The 13503-nt window shown below is 39.4% G+C and overlaps 2 protein-coding genes across 6 annotated transcripts in view; both read left to right on the top strand.

Annotated features, from left to right (window-relative positions):
* Positions 1–13503, top strand: part of LOC117540925 (SLAM family member 9-like) — a 133938-nt gene that overhangs the window by 59531 nt on the left and 60904 nt on the right. The gene's annotated exons all lie outside the window — the stretch shown is intronic.
* Positions 230–10837, top strand: LOC117540922 (SLAM family member 7-like). 5 transcript variants are annotated; one of them, XM_034207870.1, is made up of 8 exons: positions 231–391; positions 1025–1200; positions 3035–3349; positions 3431–3712; positions 4499–4603; positions 4933–4988; positions 6193–6345; positions 10618–10837. In XM_034207870.1, exons 2-8 carry the CDS (start codon positions 1143–1145, stop codon positions 10624–10626), a joined length of 978 nt encoding a protein of 325 aa, XP_034063761.1. In that variant the 5' UTR covers positions 231–391; positions 1025–1142; the 3' UTR covers positions 10627–10837. The 5 variants fall into 5 exon arrangements, with proteins under 5 accessions (XP_034063758.1, XP_034063763.1, XP_034063761.1 ...); XM_034207871.1 differs by having other exon boundaries at positions 233–391; positions 4933–4976; XM_034207867.1 differs by lacking the exon at positions 10618–10837 and having other exon boundaries at positions 230–391; positions 6193–6471.

Here is a 13503-nt window from a genome sequence, read left to right on the forward strand (position 1 = left end):
TCTTTAATGCGAGTAATACAGTAAAATGAAAATCCAATGTCATTCAAAAAGGCAACCATATATCCAAGGAAATAAATGCTTTCCAAAAAAGAATTCAAGGAGGGAAAAATGCTCCGGCTCTGGCCTGGTTTACTGCTCCATCCTTATGGTCCTCAGACTCATCCTGCTTCAATGCTTGTTCAGCTTCTTCCTCCTCTCTCTGCAAACAGAGCCCTTTCCACGCCCCCACACTCAGTGGCAGTTTCACATACATGATGTTGACAGGTTATTGTAGATTGCAAATGTGACTGTTAGCATCGAGGAAGCTTGCCTTTCCGTGGGATTTATGATTTAATAACTTTATCAAACTAATAGGGAAACATGTTTCGTAGCCCTTTTTAATTTTTCAGAGGTGAGTGCGGAGAATGTGAAAGTTCTGTTGTATGAGACTGAAAATGATTTTATTCTGATGGGAATGTGTGCCATTATCGAGGGTGAATATAATGACTATGTTGGAAATTGAATGTAAATGTGAAATTGTATTGAATTAACATCGAGCCCTGGAATGTAAATAGTGTTTAAGAGAGAGGAAAATAGATACAAAAAAAGTGCTTTAATAAAGGGGATTTTCTGTTTTAAAGGCAAAGTCGAATCATGTTGAATATGGACACAGGCTGGTTTCAAACATGAGCAATGATCCTTTTCTGAGAGGAAACTGACAAAACGCTGTGATACATTCTGCATACCACACATTTGTAGAATGAAGTCGTTTGTTATACTTCTCTTTGTCGTTTATGAGCTTCATTTATGTGAATCAAAAAGAACATCAACTTGTTTTGTTTTCACAGTCAAAGTTGTTGTATTGTAGCACTACTTAAAAAATATAAGGTTAGAAACGTAATGCTTTTTTTAAACTGATATTTCAAATAGGTAATGTTGGAAATTGAATGTAAATGTTAAATTGTATTGAATTAAGATCGAGTCCTGGAATGTAAATAGTGTTTAAGAGAGATTGCTTTAATAAAGGTGATTTTGTGTTTTAAAGGCTAAGTCGAATCATTTCATGGAAAGACAGGCTGGTGTCAAAGACATCAGCAATGAAGCTTTGCTGATCGGAAACTGACAAAACGCTGTGGCACTTCCTCATCCCACACATTTGCAAAATGAAGTTGTTTGTTTTTGTCTTTGTCGTTTATGAGCTCTATTTATGTGAATCAAAAGGTAAGAACATCAACTTGTTTTGTTTTCACAGTCAAAGTTGTTGTACTTTAGCACTACTTAAACAATATAAGGTTAGAAAGGTAATGTTTTTTTTTTTGAATGTATATTTTAATTAGTATTTAGAAATGTATCCAATCATTAGTTGTCTGTTTATTGTCATTTAATAAAGTAGTAAAATTAGAAATTTTTATTTTTTATTTTAAACAATATTGTGTCGCGGTACGCACTTTTCAGTCCTTTCAAGTAATAGTTTAGATATTTGTATATTTTATGGTCTGGCAGCCAGCATAGTGAACCTGAAAGTGTTGAGTCCAGAGTTTTATGATTGAAATATGTAGTCCACTAAATTGCGTTAATTAAAAATAAATGTACTATATAAACAATAGCTAAAAAAACTCTTGACCGATTTGGAAAATCTTGGATTGGTTTGGCAGTTATTGAGGACGCTGAATCAATTTCTGACCGTTTCAGGATCAAAAGTGGCAGCTTTAACCAGCAAGTGGAAATATGTGTACTCTTGGTGGCTGATTTTGACTACCATGTGTTGCGATCATTGGATATACTGTAGAGAGCACAATTCTCACTCTCACCATCATTGGTGTAGTACTTTGGTATCTTCGAACGAGAAGAACAAGTAAGTCTAAGAGTGCATTTTAACATTTTTGTTTCCTGTGGGAATTAAGTGTTTTATTCAAGTTCATCATATTCCACCTACACATCCCCATTGTCTGTTGAGCAATCACATAAAACATGTCTGAAACCTCTCATACAGCAACATACTCTTTATAATAATCTACATAGGCTTTAAAATGTTCAGCTGTTTGAAAAAGATAATTTAGACACAACCAACATCTGGACTCAATGCAGATGCAGCTCAAGTAATGTACATGTTATGAAGGTAATAAGCATTAAAGGTGAAGCTCTCAAAATGAAATCTAAATTAATGCAATTCCACATTATATTTGTTTTTGACTGACCTGCAGGCAAAAGGGTGAGAGAGGGAAATTATTATTTTTACTTAGGACAATTATTTTTCGAATAAATAGATCATCTGTCCAATCCAAATGAGTCCCCTAAATCTTCAAAATCGACCTGAAATGAATCAAAATCAACTCACAGAGTACAAATATTGGCATATTCCTTATAATTACCCCCAAACAACTGAAAAATTGTCAAAATCAGACAAGACATTTTTTAAAAACTCTTGTCCACATTGGCTAAAATGGTAATTTATTCTAATAATAATAATTATGCTGATTATGCAAATTGACCAACATATGCTAGATAGCATCTGGCAGTTTCTATGTGCTCTGTACCCAAACTACACATTTCTAACATAACACTTCGGTGTTCTCAACATTTCTGTATTCACAATAGGACTCAATGAGCTTGCAACTAGACTTTTAACCTTCAGAGTAGATTAAAAACCTGAGAAGTGGTTTGAGTCAGATTATGACCAAATGTAGAAAAGGAGGAAATGCTTCGCCTCTGTCAAATCTGGGGAACAATAGTATGGGAAAAGAGGGGGAAAAAATAAGCAAGGTGTAAGAAAGTCCCCTCTTTTTCATACGAGACGGAATGGAAATAATTTGTCAGATGAAAAAGAAACATAAATACTTAAAGCAAGATTTAAGTTCAACTAAACTCCTCTAAACAGCTTCAAGGGTCAAAGATAATCCAAGATGTTTTAAAGACATGTTTCAAACTTTGATTATTCATAAGATGAAAGTATTTCATAATTACATATAATAGGAATAGAGAAATATTCAGTTTTGATCCAATAACAATGTAATGTATGTGATATTTACCGTATGATGTGTCTTCTGTTTTACAGGGATCAGTGCTGGGACTCCTGTGTTTGTGCTGAAGGGAGAGGATTTGCTTCTGAATGTCACGGCAGCTGATGCTCTTCAGGATGTTTATAGTTTTTCATGGACATTCAATGAGAAAAAAAAAGTATTAACAGTTGAACCTGGCAAAAAACCACATGTATTTCCTAATTACACTAGAAGGGTTGAGTTTCCTGTGAACAATTTCTCTGTGGAATTGAAGAATCTCCAAGAGGCAGACAGTGGAGTTTATACTGCTGTAGTGACAACGAGTTCAGGAGGCGACACAGAAGCAGCTAAATACAAGATTAAGGTTCAAGGTAGGTTTGTTAACCTCTCAAACACTGATAGTTTCAGTGGTCTTGTTTCTAAAACTCTTCACCTGCTTCTTCCCTCCTCAGATCGAGCGTCTCTCCCTCTCCTCACAGTGAGCTCTGTCTCCAGAAACTCTTCCTCCTGTAGCTTCACTGTGACCTGCAGCTCACAGGACTCTCACATCAACAGCACTTTCAGGTGTGACAACCAAACCTACAGTCAGGAGGGAGGAGAGCGGTCAGAGGGGATCCCTGATACTTTTCTCCAGGTCCACCAATCAAGTGGATCGATCATCTGTAACCATAGCAACCATGTCAGCTGGACCAACACTACCAGAACAATCAAAGATGTCTGCGCCAAACCTTATGGTAAGACTGAAAGAGAAAACTACTTCCTGATAATAACACACAGTTTAGAGTCAGAACATCAGAGCATACAAGGTTTTTTTTATCAAAAACTTTTATGTGTCTGTAAATAAGATATATTTGTATTCCACAGTGTGACAAATATTGTACATTGGGTTTGTTACAAATATTGTAAAATCCATGTATTTGCAGTGCAAATATTGCTAACTATATTTGTCCTCGTCTCAACATGACCTCTTTTAGTGTCCGCTGCTGTGAGCAGTGTTTTTCAGACAGGACAAGAAAACTAGAAGAGTGCATAACACCAAATTAAAAGCTTGTTTTTCTTAATGGTTTCAGTTAAACCTGTATAAAAAAATAAAATGATGAGTTATCTTTCACTTTTCAACTACAATGAAATGTTTTAATTAAGTGTTTTGTAGTTTATGAAACTAAACTGGGAATTAGTCGGTGAAATTGGGGAAGTTTCTGCTCCAGTAATTTGACTATTAAAACTAGCTATCATTATCTACCAGCGTTTCTTTGATTAAACAAGAGCCAGGCAGTGCTTAACTGTGCTTATTCAGTGACCTTTGGAAGTTTCACATTGAACTGAATAACTGTTTTGTTTAACATATTAGGGTTAAAGCAAACAAATGCAATTATTTCTTACAACAGATCAGGTCTGCTACTAAGATATATTTGTGTAATTAAATCTAACAGTCTGGCAGGATGTGAGGCAGTGACACACTTGACTAAGTTTATGAATTTAACCGAGCATTATAATGTGGCTTATGTTTTTATTTACAGATCCTGACCCACCAAACCCTGTTCCCATCATTTTGGGAGTATTGTTCACAATTCTCATTCTCGCCATCATTGGTGTACTTTGGTGTCTTCGAAAGAGAAGAACAAGTAAGTAAGAGTGTATTTTATCAAAAACATTTATTTTTGTTTTACTGTTTGTGGGAATTTAGTGTTTTATTCAAGTTCATCATATTCCATACATCCTCATTGTCTATTGAGCCATCACATAAAACATATCTGAAACCTCTCATCCAGCAACTCTTTATAATATTGTCTTTAAAAGATAATTTAGACACATATACAATATCTGGACTCAAGTCAGATGCAGCTCAAGTAATATAAATCTTATGAAGGTAATAATCTTTAAAGGCGAAGCTCTCAAAATGAAATGTAAATTAATGCAAATCCACATATATTTGTTTTTGACTGACCTGCAGGTAAAAGAGTGATTATCGAGAATACAGTTTATGATACTGCTCAGGTAAGAGACAAGGTATTTTTTACTTTTCACTCAAAAATGTAATTTCTTTTTGATTTTGAACAAATTAAACAGACTTGGACTGAATATGAAGAACAAGCTAAATCCATAACTGGAGCCTCAGACAGTTATATTGCCTACTGTGCACACTAATCACTATGCACACTAATCACTGTGCACACTAATCACTATGCACACTAATCACTATGCACACTAATCACTATGCACACAGAGTATCTGCATATATGTATTTGCTATATACTGTATATTATCCCTGACTCCTTTCTACACCACCGTCTGCCTGCAGTTCCAGGTCCTGCTGCTCACATTTCTGGTTGAGCTGCTTGCTCTTTTAAAGCTTTGGATCCGACTAACCTGATGCACCGTGATGCTTCTCTCCAAACCTGCTGCTGAGTCTCTGTCTGGCAATATCTGTATTCAAACTGCACTGTGTTTCTTAGTGATGCGTATTTGTTTGCTTGTGTGTGTTTTGTTTCTTTCTTTTTTTAAATATAGTTTTCCCATAAGTTGATGCACTGATGGAACGATGCTCCTTCTTCTAAAACTCAAAAGGTGTCATGTTCTTAAAACTCTTCATGCTGGTGTCGTAAACATAATGCAGACACAGTGACATTTCTTTCATGCATATCACAAACATGATCACAGCTTTGCTTCCTATTTTTGTCACACAGCCGTTAACCAAAGCTATGTGACTTCCTGCTGAGCCGAGTGGTTTGTACTTTTGCATTTTCTTCTACAACACATACTGAGAGCAGAAGCCTCTCACGGGAAAGCTGCACTTGAGATACATTTGATTTCAAACCGTGTGATAGCTGTGTGAAAAGTTAAACACAGTAACGTACAGATAACTGTTTTAAGAGAACCAGACATTTTAATATTTTGTCTCAGAACAAATGAACGGAAGAGGGAAACCTTGATTCCCCATGTCTTTCTCTAAATGCAAAGTACTGTATGTGTTAGCAGTGCAAATGCTTTTTTTGTGTGTGCTTATTTGGCCTTACTCTACTTTTGATTAATAACATCCAAAATGTCATGCCTTTTAGCTGAAAATACAAAATAATCTTACATTTTTGTTAAACACCATTATCACTTTTTCAGTCAATAATATGGAATTGTATTGAATTTGAGGAATATATGACATAAAAATACAATATTATACAAACAACCTTTGGTAAATCAATGTTTTGTGACGTTCCAGTTCGGACCTCCAGCCCGGACTCAGGATCCAACAGATGATGAAGATTCAGCTCCACCTCTGTCCTCCACCTACGCTTGTGTTGGTCCTCACACTGGACCCGCAGCACCCACTGAGACTAGAAACACAGCTCAGCTAGAGAGTGTGTACGCTCAGGTAAAAAAGACCACACCAGGTCCTTGTAAATGATCAGGAGTCGTATTCCACACACTGCATTTGTTGGGATTACGATTTATGGCAACTGAGCCATGGACTTTATTTTCACGTTACCCTCTTTTGGTGTGAAAATCCTAAACCACGTCCTGTGTCTGCTCCCAGAAGTGCTCTAACTCCACCTTCAATGCACAGTTGTGATTGGTTAATGATCGGTTAAAAGGACTCATCAGCTTTTCTTGCAGTTTAGGAATTCTGAATCTCTGTGGCTATGGCTGCAATCTTGACTCATAGGTGTGACGGCCCCAGAGCCTGTGGCCTGTTTTTAATGGCGCATTTCCACTGCAGCGGCGTAGCCCCAATTAAGCGTCCGCCCCTACACACGGCGGCGTGCGTTACCGCTTGGCGGTGGGCGTGTCTGAAGCTTGTGGATTTTTTACGAACAACGCGACCAACAACCAATCACATGAATGTCCCGCCCCGGATATACAAAGCAAAGCATTCATGCTACATCCATGCTGGCTAAATATACTGTCTATGCTTGCTAGCTGTCCATTCAAACGAAGTACACTGGCTATAAACTCCCCAAACAGGCGAAAACCTACCAGTTTCACCCACTGTCTCTGCCACCTCCCCCCATGCCTGGCTCCTCCGGTTTGTATCCCTGTATGTAAAGAGGGACTGGTCATATAGTACCGGGTGATTCCCTAACGCCACGATAATTTCCTCCTCCATTTTTTGACATGGGAAATAACTGCGGTCTGGCTCTCCCAACATACACGCGGTTTGATTGGCTAGCGCTTGTGCTGTCAGATTTGCATACGCGGGATTTGATTGGCTGACGCCTCCGTCGAGGCGGCAAAAGTAGAACATTGCTCTACTTTTGCAGCGAGCACCGCGAGAGAAGCTACGCTTTGCTCCCACAATGCAGTTCGGCGAATCGTGACGTCACCCCATTCAAAGTGAATGGGCAGAAGCGTTGAAGCGGTAACGCACGCCGCCGTGTGTAGGGGCCGTTACGCGTCCTCGCTCAGGCCTCGGGCTGCCTCGCTGGCCGTCCGAGGCCGTGGCGCATTTCCATTACAGTTTAGGACCTGGGGTAGCAACGCAGTGTAGGCGGGGCGATCGGCTTTTTGGCGGGCTTTTTGGGCGGAGCGACGCTGGGTAAAACTGCAGTGGCGTCATCTTCAATGCGACACAACTCACAAAACACACACAACAATGGAGGATGTGGAAGCGATCGTTTACTTGTTTCTTGGTGTGTGGCTTGTTACCATGCTGTGCTCTGCATAACCTCTGCGAGAGTCATGGAGAGGACTATGATGATGGGTGGAATGCACCAGTAGCAGCAGAGCCTGGGGTAGCAGTGGCTCAAGGTGCAGAGGAGGAGGGCACTGACATCAGAGAGAGTTTGATGCGCTACCTGAATACCTACATATGTATTGAACATAAATACATCTTTTTTTTTTCATATACATGTGTTTGTCAAATGTTTTAAACAAATGTTGTTATCTGAATTGAATATTTAGTAAATATTTGAATTTCAAGCACCAGTAAGTACTGCCCCATAATAAGAACATTTGAGGAAATATCAGATCATGAAAAGAAAATCTTTCTAATCAATTAAGCGAATATCAAAGCTAACTATAAACATAAATACTAAAGTGTAAAACACAGCAAAACTATATTCATAAATGCAAGTGTAAAATAGTCTGGACAATTGTAAACATGGATGGAGGCTAAAGTATCCACAACATAAAATAATATATTAAAATATAACCTCAATCTTTCTTCTAGACATGTTAAAAGCTTGCTTGAATGGGTTATAGGTTTCTTCTTTTGTTCTCTCGTCTTTGAAATATATAAGGAATGTGTTGTTTGAGTCTAGTAGAACGAGGGTATTACAATTGAGCAATTTCTACTACATGTATTATGTATTTATCATACATTCTTAATACTATTACAAAATAAACATGTAATAATGTTTTAGAGGAGGACCTCAAGCTAGCAAACTCAATTTATTGCTTTAAATCTCTTAAAATTAACTTATATCTTATGGGCCTTTTCCTAACTGATGGTGTTTGTTATTGCTTTATAAATTCATGTATGTTTATATCTTCTCTAAATCAAGATTATGTGAATCTGATTTTTTTCTGTTGGGTGCAATTCATTATCAACAAAAGATAAGATAAGTCAAAGAAGTACTTTATTGATGGCAGTATAAAAATACAAAAAAAATGTTGTATCAAAAAGGCATGCCATTAAACAATACAAATAAAAAATGTAAAACTGTATTGCAGCCAGCATAAATATACATGGCATTGTAAAAATAAATATAAAATGCACATTTTAAATACAATAAATAAACAAGAAAGTACAAATGTTGCATTTAAAAATTAACTAGATAAATATATAATATGTACAATAACTATTAAGGTTATTTGAAGTATCACCGAGGAGACGGGCCACGTCGGCTGCCCAGTCCCCCTAGCACCTCGCCAAGAGTGCGCAGGAAGGCTAGGTTGAAGGTCTCTGCTTGAGCGGCCTCCTCCCTTCTCAAGACGGCCTCCTCCCTTCTCAAGACGGCCTCCTCCCTTCTCAAGATGGCCTCCTCCCTTCTCAAGGCCGCATCCAACTCCCATCTCCGCTCAGCAGACGCTTTGGCCCAGTCCAAGTGCCGTTCCTGCTGGGCCATGTGCTGTTCATGGTGCCGTTCCTGCTGGGCCCGATCCTCTCCTCCTCGTTTCCTCTTGCCTGGGTGACAATAAGATAATAATTAGCAATAAGGAAAAAACACTGGACAGGTACAGGTCACACAAGGATATAAGAATAACATGTATAAACAGAACAACAGTAAGGTGAACTAAAGAAAGTCCTGGCCCTAGATGTTTACAATGATTGTGAATTACATTATGTCCAGCCTGTTGATAATGAATATAAATATATGTATATGATAGGATGTCACACACAACTGTACTAGCTGCTTACTAGCTAAGACTTTACTTGTAACAGAGCATTTCCACACAGTGGTATAGCTTATTTTAATTACTGACGATGGATGATCCAAGGTTTAAAAAAACAAAACACAATTCCAGTCGTTTTGCCTTTTCTATTTCTTACCTAGACCCACACGCTGCGGTGTCGTGATGGCACTCGGCGTTGGTGGTTGAGTTGGTGTCGCTTCTTCGGCTGGTGTCTGTGGTCGAGCTGGGGTCCGTTCTGGATTCGATGACGATGTTGTGGACGGAACCCTGCCATCACCCGTTGTTCGGGAATGTTCCTCCTCACTAGTCCCAATGTAATCATCTAGAACAGCAAAATGACTTGTTAATTCCACAAACTACTGCAGCACAATACTAAATAGCAACAACAACTATAGAAAAGAAAAACTGAACGTAAACAATGGCACATATGGTGTTAGCAAACAATAGCTCTAGCTAAGGCTATCTGCCTAGGCTATCTGCCTTAGCTAGCTATGTAGCTCTTCGGGGCTCCATAAAAGCATGGGTTGTCGAACATTAATGTAAGGATTAAAATAGACTTATTTGTTAGAAGTGAGCGTACCTTGCAGGGACTCCAGTAAAGCCGTTGCAGAGTCCAGGCCTCCGTCCCTCCCAACGTTGGCCGGTCTATGGCGTAAATCTGGTCCAACAAGTCGAACCACTTCCATTGTTTCCTACCCGCACCACTCGTGTTATTGTTGTCCTTTACTTGGCAATATTCACTCTTCATCTTTTTGAGTTTTTCCCTACACTGCAGGAAAGTCCTCGACAATCCGCGTTCGGACATCTGTGCAGAGACATCCTGGAACACTTTCACATTTCGCGTTGTTCCGTCGAGCTCCCGCTGGATTTTATCATCCCCAATGAGATTAAGGAACGTCGTCACCTCCTCGGTCGACCACGGTGTGCTTTTCTTCGACGTTGCCATTTTTGTAGCTCCTCCGTTTACAAAATGCTGTTTATAAAAATGCTGCAAGCTTGCCTCTAGATATATATGCGACGCTAGGGATGATCTCGCGCACGATCTTGTGACGATTCTCTCTGACCAATCAGCAGTCGAGAGTGTTGACGTCACTCACTAGTTCAGCCCTGGCCCTGGCCTGATAGAACCACCATTTTATGGGGCCGGAAAAAGTACCCGCTAGCCGGTGCTAGGCTATATGGAAAGGCCACCAAAAACTGGCCTGGCCGCTTGAGGACGGTTAAGGACGCTTAAACGGGGCTACCCGCTGCAGTGGAAATGCGCCATTAGTGGTGTGCATGTGTGTTGCAGGTCCTTTGATTGGGGTGGAGCTGAGGAGACAATCAGCATAACTGGGGACACCTGGCCGGAGCCCAGGTTCTACTTAAGCCCAGCTACCCGGAGTCACGGGGCCTTCGCCACTCCTGTGGGGAGACTCTCGCCGGGATCCTTTCCCCTCGCCCAGCCTCTCAACATTTGTGTTGTTTTTGGTGTTGCCACAATAAATGTGCCGTGGTTTTTGGAAATCCTTGAACGTCTCTCTCTCTCTTTCCGTTGTGGCCTACTAGCCGGTCATAACATAGGACATTATTTATTGACTCCTCTTAGACAATCCTGGGACAACATTACATTTTTTTTACATCTTAATGTTTGTCATTTTTTGTATATCTTTCATTTCTATCTGTTGTATGCACCTGATCCTATTAGTCTATTTTGAAATATTGGAAAGCAATGATGTTTGGCACATTTTTGTGAACGTTTCAAAGACTTTAGCTAACTTGAAGAGCAACAGGAACCACTGATCCTAGTAAGCATCAAGCTAATTAGAAGATGAAACCCTTGCAAATTCACACATCACAGCACACACAGTGAAATATGACCTCTTGGGGGTTGGGGGTGTCTGATGCCTTGCTCAAGGACACCATGGCAGAGCCCAGGGTTGCGTTCCGATTATCCAAAAATCAGCTCCTAAGTTCTAACCCTATCTCCTATTCCTTGACCTCTGAGTGAAACGTCACGGGGTTAAGGGATAGTGGATAGGAGAATTCAAAAGGACTTAGGAGAAGAGACTGTGGCACTTTAGAGAATCCGAATGCACTTTCACTATCCGACGTGTTTATGATGCGCCAGCGGACGTCATGAATGTGCGTCTGCTGCTGTGGGGAAACTATGGAAACTACAGTTTTCTATATAACGGACTACAACATGGATGTTCAATAAGAACGACGGACTCATCTAGAGACTCTGCACCGTGCTCTGACGCTGTTGTTTTATGCTTTATGAACGTGGACAACAGAGAAACATATTCTTCATGACCAAAGTTGGAATTGAAATAAAAAAGGAAAGTGAAACTTATGCTCGTCACCCTCTCCCTCCGGTCCACATTAATACAAATGATCCCAATACGTATGATTGTATGAACTATGAAAAGATCTTAAAATCAATACAAATGTATTTATTATAAACGTTAGTCCTTAACATCTATCACTGTGTAATCACCATTCAAACATCTTTTAAAAGTTGAACAAACTCCACACAGCTCAGTAAAGACTGTGAGATGTTGACTTTATTTGATAATTTCAGTAAAAACTAACGTTCATATTTCTCTTTTTGATTATAATACTGATGAACGTTCAAAACAAAGCACTTTGGCAACTTACCACATACGTTTAAAAATGCTTAATAAGAACCGTAACGTTCATGATATCATGCTAGGTTGATGCTTAGCTAAGCTAACTATGAAACACTTTAACTGACAGGTCTCAGGAATCAGGATCAACTGTGTAAGGTAGCTTCTAGCTTCATGTCGAACACAGACAGTAAGTCAACATTTCCCAGAGAGCTTTCTTTGAAATCACCAAGTAACGCTAAAAAACACAACATTTAGATTGTATGACAAAGTGTTTATTTAATATATCTGGCTAGCTATAGCTACTTGCTAACGGTTTAGCTTACCCGCGTGATTCAAAGTAACGTCAACGTAGCTATAATGTATGCTTTGCTTACATGTTCGCATAGCTTGTAAGTTTACTGACAGGTACATACCTTGTTCACCTGGCTCAGGTGGTGGCTCTGGGGTTGTTGTGTGAGCCACCACTTGAGAATTGCCGTCTTTTTTATTAAAGAAATGTCTAATGTCCATCTTCAGAATCTCCGCGTCCGGGGCTGACAGTTTAAAGTTTAAACATTGTCACAGAGGACAGGAACGTACCTGTCAGCCAATAAAACACGTTTATTTCCATGCAACTCTCTGATTGGTCTGGTGGCGTCGTCTTGCCTCTGTGTTGCATTCACTGAACATGGGAAATTACATTTCTGCCGTCCGTCCTATAGGTAAAGTAGGTTAATGTATTATATTATTGAGGGAGAATTTGTCCGGGGCTAAAGAAAAAACATCCGGGGCTAAAGCCCCGGATGCCTACCCCAGGCGACGCCCCTGGTACTCAGCATTGAATCAAAACGCACTACAGCTGTTGATCTTAATAAGTTTGTGAGGCGTTTTGCTGAACAAAATAGTAATCGCCGCATTCAGCTGTAATAGACATGCCAACGTGATGCTCTGCTCACGGATGACTCGATGAGAATAACAAACTGTTAAGATGATGACCTTGTATGCGTGTATATATTTTTTTCTTTGAGGGGGTCTGCCCCCAAAAAACTGTTTTAAGTCCTGAGAAAGTAAAATAAGACGGTGTGTAAAACTACACTGCCCAGCCAACAGAAAGTAACCACTTTGATTTAACTAGGCCAGTAGGTAAGGACCTTCCACTGGATAATAACTGCAGCGATGTTTTAGCTGAATAGACGTTTTTTAACCCTAGCTGATGCAATTAGTCACTTCTTTAATGTTTGTTCTTTCGGATGTAAAGTCAAGGTTGTAACTGTATATCAATAATGATATAATTACTTGTTTTTCAAATTTGAAGGAGGGTGAGCAAGCATCTTGATGAACATTCATCATTAACTCCTCCAAAAAATATAGTTTATTCAATAATAAATGAATATGTGAATCATAACAGTTCTTCACTATATCTGTAAAGCGTCTTTGAGCACCTGTAAAACCGCTAACAAATGAAATCTATTATTATTATTATTATTATTTATTAACAGTGCAACTCATCTGATTGGTCAATCCCTCCATTTTTTTTCACCAAGGGAAGCCAATTTCGGCTGGCCTCCTCTCGCAGCAGAGAGTGC

The sequence above is a fragment of the Gymnodraco acuticeps genome, unplaced genomic scaffold (assembly GCF_902827175.1).
Source record: "Gymnodraco acuticeps unplaced genomic scaffold, fGymAcu1.1, whole genome shotgun sequence".
Lineage (NCBI taxonomy): Eukaryota > Metazoa > Chordata > Actinopteri > Perciformes > Bathydraconidae > Gymnodraco > Gymnodraco acuticeps.